At 38.1% G+C, this 9879-nt stretch overlaps 1 protein-coding gene across 1 annotated transcript in view; it reads left to right on the top strand.

The window, feature by feature from the left end:
- Positions 1-6172, top strand: part of cdc5l (CDC5 cell division cycle 5-like (S. pombe)) — a 55763-nt gene extending 49591 nt beyond the window's left edge. Inside the window, exons 15-16 of the mRNA XM_078541995.1 lie at positions 4460-4672; positions 5692-6172. Of these exons, the coding sequence (XP_078398121.1) occupies positions 4460-4672; positions 5692-5799 (321 nt within the window). The 3' untranslated portion in view covers positions 5800-6172. The remainder of the gene's footprint in view (positions 1-4459; positions 4673-5691) is intronic.
- The last annotated feature ends 3707 nt before the right edge of the window (positions 6173-9879 follow it).

Below are 9879 nucleotides of genomic sequence, written 5' to 3' on the forward strand. Positions count from 1 at the left end.
TTTGTAAAAGCAATTTTGTTACTTCAGTTTCACCTATGTATGGAAGTGCTGATGATTTTGCGATAGATGCATACATTATAATATATTGAAATTTAAACAGTATCTTGTATTTCGAAAGAAATGCTTTTAAATAAATTTCACATGTTTGGTAATATAAAATGTTGTTAGACATTTGCAAGAATTACCCTTACCGGTAGCTATCCAGAAGGGTGCAGCATTGGTCTACTTTTGATGAAGCCATATTTTTAAACCAGAACTTTATCCCAAGGTAGAATAAATAAAGTAGTTGCAAATAATGATATACCTGAAGATGAAAGTTTGTGCATTTTTTCATTGTTAGTGCTTGTTGCTTGATTATAAGAACTTGTTAAAATGTATAAAGCTAAAAGTGATTCTAAATGATAAATTTCTGCCCTACCAACCTTCACTGTTCTGTGTTTAATTGTGTTAGTTCTTTTGGCTTCAGTGGTTAAATATTAGCTACAGAAAATGTTTTAATTTTTAGGATTGAACCGTACAATCGGCAATAGGACCACATTTTAAAACCCTTCACTGAACTGATTATGCAGGCCAAGATACAACAAGAACCCTTTAATGTGCACCAAGGCATTTTACCTTATATTTTTGGCAAAAAAAAGTTATATTTTATAATCTGTTTTAACAGCCTGCCTTTCTATTATTTTAGGATAGTCTTGCTGTTTCATAGTGTACAGTTATTAGTTCTACAACAAAAATGAGTGGCAAGAATCTTAATACAGAGTAAGCATTTGGAGCAATGTTTCTTTTTTTAAATTTCATTTTTGGTTGAAAAAATAAGCACAACAGGATTGCAAGAATAGCATGTTTTATTTATACCAGTATGGATAAGTTTCAGTTAATCAAGGAAGTTATTCACAACGGGTGGATTTGTTTAAAATATCTTGGCAGGGAAAAGTGGGAAGTAGGTTGGAAATCATTCACACGGGTAGTTCTGAGAATCAGGCAGTAGCAGTTCCATTCAGAGAATTTACGCTGCTTCTAATGGTATTAAAAACAGCTGCAGACCATATTTCAGTGAACGTTTGTAAGTTTGTCAGTACACTACAACTCCAAGGTGTGCATTACTTAATCCCTTTGTGAGTTGGTAACTTGAAATAGTTATGGCAGTGAAAGACAACTACTAAACAAGCCAGTTATTTTTTAAAAGTCCCATCTTTATCCATGATTTAATTCAAGTAAATTTTTTAAGCCCCCTCATTCCACTCTCCAAAGCTACATTATTGTGGATGTCAAAGCTCTGGCTGCCATTTTGAATCAAAACGGTGACTCAGGATTATAGCTAGTGAAGTCGGCTGGAATGAAGTCTGAAAACCCAGTATAATTAATGATTTTGAGATAGTTTTACCATCTCTATCATACTCATTTTCACAACAAAATTAAAAATAACATTTTGAAACAATTGAAATTGCAAATGGATCAATTCCTGATTATGCACAGTAGTAGGAAAATTATTTTTATTTAAAGTCTCAAACTTCCAGCAATAACCTGTATGACAAGGAGAAATGGATGTGCCGATTGGCCTCTTGTGTTGTATCTTTTGTTATAGTCTATACTGCTACTTGAATGTAACGCACAGCTATACATTGTGTGACTTGAACAATATTGAAAAACAAGAGGAATTCGAACAACCTAGTGTTGTTTGAAGACTTTTCTCCTACACTGCTATTTTACCAGATGAAATCACCTATCTTCAGGATGATTAAACATTTTCTTTTGAAATAAGCATATTTAATGGAGATGTAAAAATGAATGCATTTTTAAAAAATAAACTAATGAAAGGATTTCTTTTAAATCCAATGAAATAATAAACCACTGATCTATACGTTGCATTGTCTAAAGTTACTTATTCTCAGAGCTCACTGCATCTATTACTCCTGAGATATTGCGGTAGATGTTAACATAGGGCCCCATTTATCAGTTTATTTTAATGTAATCATAATCTATTCTATCCAGAAGTCCAGTGCAATGAGAAATCTTCATATAGTTCATTATTTTAGGTATAAACTCGAAGACTTTCATAATTGAGGGTAAAACAGTATTTTAACAAGTTAGTTCTTGTTCACTACTATCTGTTCCTTCAAGCCCCATATTATTGCCACCACCAATACTGCCTTTATCCATGGGCAGAATTTTGCCCTTGGTGGGCGAGCGGGCCCCACCGGCTCGGAGGTGGGTGGACAGCCAACCCCCACCACCAAAACAGGGCCCGCCGCCATTTTGAGTGGGTGGGCCAATTAAAGCCCACCCAGCGGCCTGCCCGACAGGAAGCGCTATGTGCTTCCTGTGCGGGGGGTGGGGGAGGGAATCCCCAACTGTCAAAGTGCGCTCTTTCGCGCACTGCTCCCTGAGGCAAAGTGCTGTCTCAGGGAGTTTACTGACAGGTAAGAAAAGTCAAAAAATAGAGAAATATTAAAATTATTAACATGTCCCCCTCATGTGACAATGTCACACGAGATGGGACATGTTAATAAGAAACACACAAAGTTTATTAAATTTTTAAAAAACGGACATGAAACTTCATCCCGCCAGTAGATGAAGTTTCATGAATAATCTAGAGCCCACTGGGGCTCCTGGCCTGCCCGCCAGCCTTAAGCTTGGATGGGCTGGGTCTTTAACAAGGTTAATTAGCCTGTCAATGGCCTTAATTGGCCATTGACAGGTCGGCGGGCGGACAGCTGATTTCGCTGTCCGCCCGCCTTACTGAAGATTTAAATGGACCAGGATGACGTCAGGGGTTCCTCCCGACATCATCCCGCGTCATTTTCCCCTTGGTGACGTGGCCCCGCCCCCAAATCGCCGAGGGGAAAATCCTGGTGCACCTCTGCAAAACCACAATCTCCATGTTAACCTTGCTGCCCCACTACTGTACCTGAAAAGCTTATCCATGCTTCATTGCCTTCAAACTAGATTACTCCAAAATTTTCCTTGCTGGCCTCTCTACCAGTTGAACTCATCCAAACTCCGTTACCCATGCCCTATGGGGCATGAAGGTCACCTCCGAGCCAAACATGACAATAAAGATGCTTACCATTTGGGCTTAGTTTGAGGAAATTGCCAAAAATGGGGAGGGAGTTGAATGCTACGGTTTGAAGGTTTAGGAGAACCAAGTGTGATAACTTCATTCTTATGCTAAATGAAATTTTAGCTCATTAAGGACTTAATCAGAGACTAAGCAAATGGTTGGTTGAGATGAATAGTGAAGTTGGATTTTCTCAGCATAATATGAAGGTTCACTCCAACCTATGAATAATGCCACCAAGGGGAAGACATGGTCAAGGAAAAGGACAGGCCAAGGTTACAGTCTTGTAACCTTCAGGTGTGGTTACAAAGCACAATCATTGGAAATGTGTTGACTGCATTATAACAATGCTTTCCTGTGCACCCTTAACTTTCATGATTCGGGCTGCTTTTGTAGTCTCCCATCTTTGTGCCACTTTTGGCAGCAGAACCTTCAGTCACATTGTCCTACCTAAGCACCTTTGGCATGTTACTTCTCTCCCCTACTTGAGAATTCTCCTCTTAAATATTGCTTTTGGTTATTCCCCCTATCCTCCTATGTCCATTTTTGTTCTCCAGTTGTTTTCCTACCTTTATGAAGCGCATTGAAACCTTTAAACTGATAAGATGGTATTTAGGGCATTAAGCATCAACCACATAGTGTGTAACTGGAATCAAATCTAGGCATGACAGGATAGAAGTGGCAAGTTCCTCTGACTGAAAACATAATAGGTTTCTGTGACAGTGGTCATTTTCTAGTGATAGCCTGTAAATTCTGAAGATTTATTGAAGCTAATTTGAAAACTTTCCATGATGAGATTTGAACTCCTGACTTAAGCGTTGCTAGCCAATACCATAACCGCTAGGTTACTGTACCCTCTAACATTGTGGTAAACAAGTTCAGTGTAGGATGTTGGTCTGCTAAAAGACAGTTTATGAATTTTGAAGTATCTATGCCCCAATTTCTCAAGATAATTCCCTAAAATAATGTTAGCACAATTCATAGTCGACCTCATGAGCTTGATAATGTCCAATTTTGCATTGGCATCTGCAGTTTGTTTTAAATCAGTCAGAATAAGTTTGTCATTTTGGCTGCCTTTGTTCATAAGCAGCATTAAATTTGTACGTGGAAAGTGCCTGACACTCCTTCATCTTCGTAATCCTTTGTGCTGGAACCTATCAATTGTCCTCTGACAAAGACTAAGGATAACTTTGTGTTTATTAAACCAAACTTGGACAATTATTTTGGAATATCATAAGGCCGGAATATCTCAAATAAAATTAGCACTGAATTGTGTACGTTTTTTGTGGGGGATGGGTGGTTAATGCAGCAGTTGAGCTTTGATAACTAGTTTTTATTTAATTCTAGAAAATGTTGGACTACTTTACTCAGTCATGCAAGCAACAATTTTTCTTATTATAGACCAACAGAAATCACATGACTACAGAAGCAAAACAGGCAGCAAAAATGGAGAAAAAACTCAAGATACTGCTTGGAGGATATCAGTCACGTGCTACAGGCCTAATGAAACAGTTGAGCGACCTCTGGGATCAGATTGAGCAGGCACACCTGGAATTATGTACTTTTGAAGAATTGAAGAAGCATGAAGATATTGCTATTCCAAGGAGACAAGAGGTAATTCTTACATTCTTTGCTTTTTTGAGTTTTGCAGAATCAGTAGATTAATTTTTTATTTTATAATCAAGTATTCAGCACTTGCTGCACTGGAATATTTTAAAATTCATTCTTAATATAATAATTTTCATATAGTAATATAGCAAGTTGAAATATTGGTTTTGAAACCTGGGGTTGAGCACAAAACATTATATGTAGCTTAACAAAAAAAGTTGTTTCAGCAACCAGAAAACACATAAGGACTCTCATGTCTATCTCTTTTCAGTAGAAAACCAGTTTCACTCATAAAGTACAAGTATCAGTAAAAATTAGTGCTTGGTAGCCCTGCTTTCACCCCGAAATATTCGGTACTAAGTTTCATGCAGGCTAGCCCTCCTTCGGAAGGATAGGTTGGTGGGGTGGTGGTGGTGGAGAGAGAAAGAATGGGTGTCTCATGTACTGCAGAAAACAAAGATTACGGGTTCTGACCAACTATTTTTTTTACATCGAACAAGGTACTAAGTTGGTAGCCTTGGCAGTGTTAGGTAGAATACTCCTTTATCCAAAGATTGATGGCCTTATACTTTCCTCAGTAGCCATATGAAAGACTTAATTCGAGAACAAATTTTGAATTTAAGGTATTTCCTACGTACTACTGAAGAATTATTTGTTGGACTACCATTGATTAAAAGCTCAAGTACTGTACTTGTATTTTTTTTGCGTCAACTCACTTTAGTCAATTAGACCCAATCCTATTACTACTTATCTATCTTTGACAGGATACATTTTTCATAAGTAATATGAGTGATTTGTTCTGTAGCTGCCAAATGTTAGGAAAGTTCTGTAGCCCATTTTTAAGTATGCAACCTTTCACTATGTAATTTAGAAAATTATAGTGAAGCTTATTCTATAAATGTTTTCTGACTTTCAAAAGGATAGTTCCATAAATGAACAATGAACTGAATCTTCAATATTGTCTGTTCATAAAGAATCATTTGATTTATTTTATTTGCTGTATCCTTTCCTAACTCCAAACTCAGTCTTTGAGAGAAGATGTTGCGCGGCAGCAGGAGAGAGAGAAGGAACTCCAGCAAAGGTACGCAGATTTGCTTTTGGAAAAAGAAGGGCTTGCGACAGCCAAATATTGAAAATGGAACAACCTATGCTCTGCATGCATTTCACATTGCTCTGTACAGTGAACTCCATTTAAACAGTATTTTCTGTTACAACTATGGATAGAAAGGAAAATTCAGAAATATCACCCCATGCAAATTGTGCTTAGCATTTTGCTGTAGTATATATGGGTCCTTTGTATATTCCACATGAGAATGTAAGTAATATATGGAGTAAAGTCCCTGTTTGTCAGTGCTGCAAGAAAACAATGTTAAGCTGATCAAGTATCAAATCTTCAACAGTCAAATAAATATTTTCTGAGCATTTCTTAACTGTATGTTAAACATATGAAAGGGTGATTTGTACTGTGATTTGAGTAACATTCTAATAAAATGTGAAATTTGTTTATTCTTTGTATAGATTTATTTCCTTTTTATTTTGAAAATAATTAAATCTGTGTGCATAAGATCTGGATGTTAAATGATTGTAATACTTGCTCTTAAAAAATTTGGGTTTAGGATTTCAATTTTGAAGAGCTGCACTTCAGAAACTCCAATCTTGGTACATATTTAACTCAAACAACAGAGAATGGTGTTCTACTGGGCTTTTAGCGTGAGCTCCCCATGCTAAATCGTGCCAACACATGATCTTGCATTCTTAGAGCTTTGTTACAAAGGAGAGATGTCTAGGAATTTCTGACCTTAAATAACCTAGCCCAGAGCAGCAACAATATTCTTTGAATATGCTCGATGACAAAAGCACACTTACAGGTATCCTTTCCCACCAATGACTTTGACTTTGGATTACTTGTAAACATTCGATTATTTTGTTGAAACTCTAGAATCAGGAGCTCAAATCTCATTCTCGATCTGTAATTTTTGTAAAGCCTTCAACAAAGTTCAGAATGGTGACTCTGAAATATGCACGTATTTTGTCCAGAAATTGCTTAGTATAATGATTGAGCCGTACACAAAAAGGGTCAGCAAGGGTGCTTGGGGGTGGATCAGCCCTACTGAAAATATTTGTGTTTTGAAGTTTCATTACATTGAGGCACAGGAAGCTAATGTATGTTCAAGGAGATGGGAATGATGGACCAATGGAGTGTAGTGTGTCATGATTGAAACAGTTATGTATTGGCCAAATTGAATCCAGGAAAGCCAGCAAGGGATTGAGGAAATAATCCATAAGGAAATGTGCATCTGTCAAAATGGATTATTTCCTTTGGCAAACATTTTAATCCTGAAAATGATGCAACAACATTAAAAATATCTGTTCAGAGCCAAATTAGTTTCGTCAAAAGGGTATGAATGACTGAATCATTTACTATTCCACTAACTTCTCTTGAGCTACCTCAAAATTTTAGCATTCCAAATACGTACAAGGTTCTCATTTGGAACAACCCCTATATGCCATTATTATTTCAACTTATTTTCCTGTTCTGCTGATTCGATCGTTAACACTGGTTTTTTAATATTTCCTGAACATTGCACATTCCTGGGAAAGAAGCTATTTAGTGCTGTATGGATGATGCAAATAAAAAAGCAAATTATACATTTCATTCAAGCCTCTATTTGTCTAAAAACCATCAACGATAGGTTTTCACCACTAGTAGTTCAATGTTTTGGTATTCCTATAATCCATCATGAAATTATGGGTCATGTGATCGAATAGATGATCTGTCGTGCAATGAGCTTCTAGTTTTAATCATGTAGTGCAGCAGTTCCCAAACTGTGGGTCGCGCAATTTGAGTCACAGAAACAATAAAAGGGTCTCAAACTTCCCCCTCCTGAGACTGCGGCCCACAATGGCACCGAGACCCAGACGGTATTCAACCCTGCCCTTGCTCTGTTCTTCTCTTGGAGTTGAAATTTATTTTTGCCTTCTCAAAACCATTTAAGAATGGCCATTCACCAGCTTGAGCTGTCAGAGCTGCTGTGTCTCCTCATGGGCCACCACTAGACAGCTGATCTGTGTGTATGGTGGGGAGTAGCATGAAGAGGGACTGATTGCAGATTGTGTGTGGAGTGGGGAGAAAGTGACTGCTTACAGTGTACGTGGGGCAGGGATTCGCTGTTTACAGTGTGTGTGTGTAGAGGAAGAGAATGGCTTGTTTGTGTGGGAAGAGGAGCTGATTACAGTGAGAGAGAGATAGGGGGAGGGGGCTAATTACAGTGTTTATGGGGAGGGTATGGAAAGGGGTTTCACTGAGTCTTCTGTCACTGGAGAAAATGGAGAACTTGGCTGAAACTTCATTAGTCAGTGACTTTTGCACATTATGTTCTATGCCTGTTTAGAAACACTCTGCTTTCTTCATAAAGCCCAGCCCTATGTTGGGAGGGACACGGCTCCACATTCACTTACCTTGCGAATTAAGTCCATTTTATATTAAAGTTACACTGTGTGTAGCAGAATCCACAGTTGAAACTGCAGCCTTTGGGACTATGAATATTATTTTGTGTCAATTGAAATCCTCAGTAGAAAATTATTTCGACTAGTCTCACATTAAAATCAATAATGTTAACATGGCCTATAGGAAACCTTGCTGTAGATTAGTAATTCTGAATGCAAATATGAACATCAGTAGTACCTGCTGCTTCCTGGCCAAGCTCCTCGAGCTGGAGTGGCTCAGATGACATAATAGACTGGTGAGTACATAATAACATTTTTGCAAAGTATTATGAAAACACAGGTTTTCACTTATGATGTATTATATGATCTATAATAGGCAAGCTTTAATAATATACTGAATGTTACTATGATACTTAATTTTGCTGTTTTGCTTTAGTCTTTGGAGTCCCATTAATTTCCCAAGTGTTAAAATGGTTCACATTGGAAAATAGTTTGAAAAGCACTGCTGTAGATATGCTAAATCAGATGCTTCCCCTTAGACATAAGGGAAAGTCACTCTGGTCTAGTATCATGCACTTTATTTTCTTGCACGTTTGCTCCCCTTCCCACCTGTGCTGATGCTACTGGAATATATTCACCATCACTGTTTATTTTTTATTCATTCATGGGATGTGGGTGTCACTGGCTAGGCCAGCATTTATTGCCCATCCCTAGTTGCCCTTGAGAAGGTGGTGATGAGTTGCCTTCTTGAACTGCTGCAGTCCATGTGATGTAGGTTTACCCAGAGTGTTGTTAGGAAGGGAGTTCCGGATTTTGACCCAGTGACAGCGAATGAACAGCGATATATTTCCAAGTCAGGATAGTGAGTGGCTTGGAGGGGAACTTCCAGGTGGTGGTGTTCCTCTTTGTCCACTGCCCTTGACCTACTAGACCTAACTAGAATGATACTGATTCTTTACTGCATACAGTTCCATAGGCTCAAGTGGCCATTCTAATTGAGAACCTTGAGAGTGAATTGTCATGGCCATGTCCTATGCCTGTAAAACATATAAGGAAGATGAACACTTTATCTTTTAAAAAAAAAACATCACGGAAAGGGCAATCTACCTTAAAATGGACTATGGGGGAGTCAGGTGACTTCTTTTGTTGTTTCTATACAGACAAGTTTTAAGTCATGCAAAAACAGAAAATGCTGGAAAAACTCAGCAGGTCTAACAGCATCTGTGGAGAGAAAAACAGTTAATGTTTTGAGTCCGTATGACTTCCTCAGAGCTAAAGCGAAGTAAAAATGTGATGAAATTTATACTGCTTAAGGAGGGTGGAGCAGGTGAAGCTGGATATAAGGCCATTGATAGGTGGGGGCAAAGGAGAAATTGACAGATGTCAAAAGAACAAAGGGGTGTTAATGGTACTGGTAAGGGCTAAAGGAGGTGCTGATAGTGGCAATAAGGTAAGAAAGCAGGATGTGGTAATAGCAGGACAAGGGTCAAGGAATGTAATAGCAGGATAAGGCTTTAACTCATGGCTGAACATGCCTCTGTAAATTCATTAAAATATAAATATCCTTGTGGAGAACCCTCAATTGAAGTGAATCCGAACGCAACAAGATCATTTGGGGAATTTACAGGTGCTATTGTCTGAATATTTACAAAAACTCAAATATAATGGTCACCTCAGACTTGGTATCTGCAAACTTGAAATCTGACAAAGTGGGATGTGAAGAAAACATTTTATCAGAAGCAGGTGTGAATGGCTGCCTTCATTCT

Source organism: Cetorhinus maximus, chromosome 5, assembly GCF_964194155.1.
Source record: "Cetorhinus maximus chromosome 5, sCetMax3.hap1.1, whole genome shotgun sequence".
Lineage (NCBI taxonomy): Eukaryota > Metazoa > Chordata > Chondrichthyes > Lamniformes > Cetorhinidae > Cetorhinus > Cetorhinus maximus.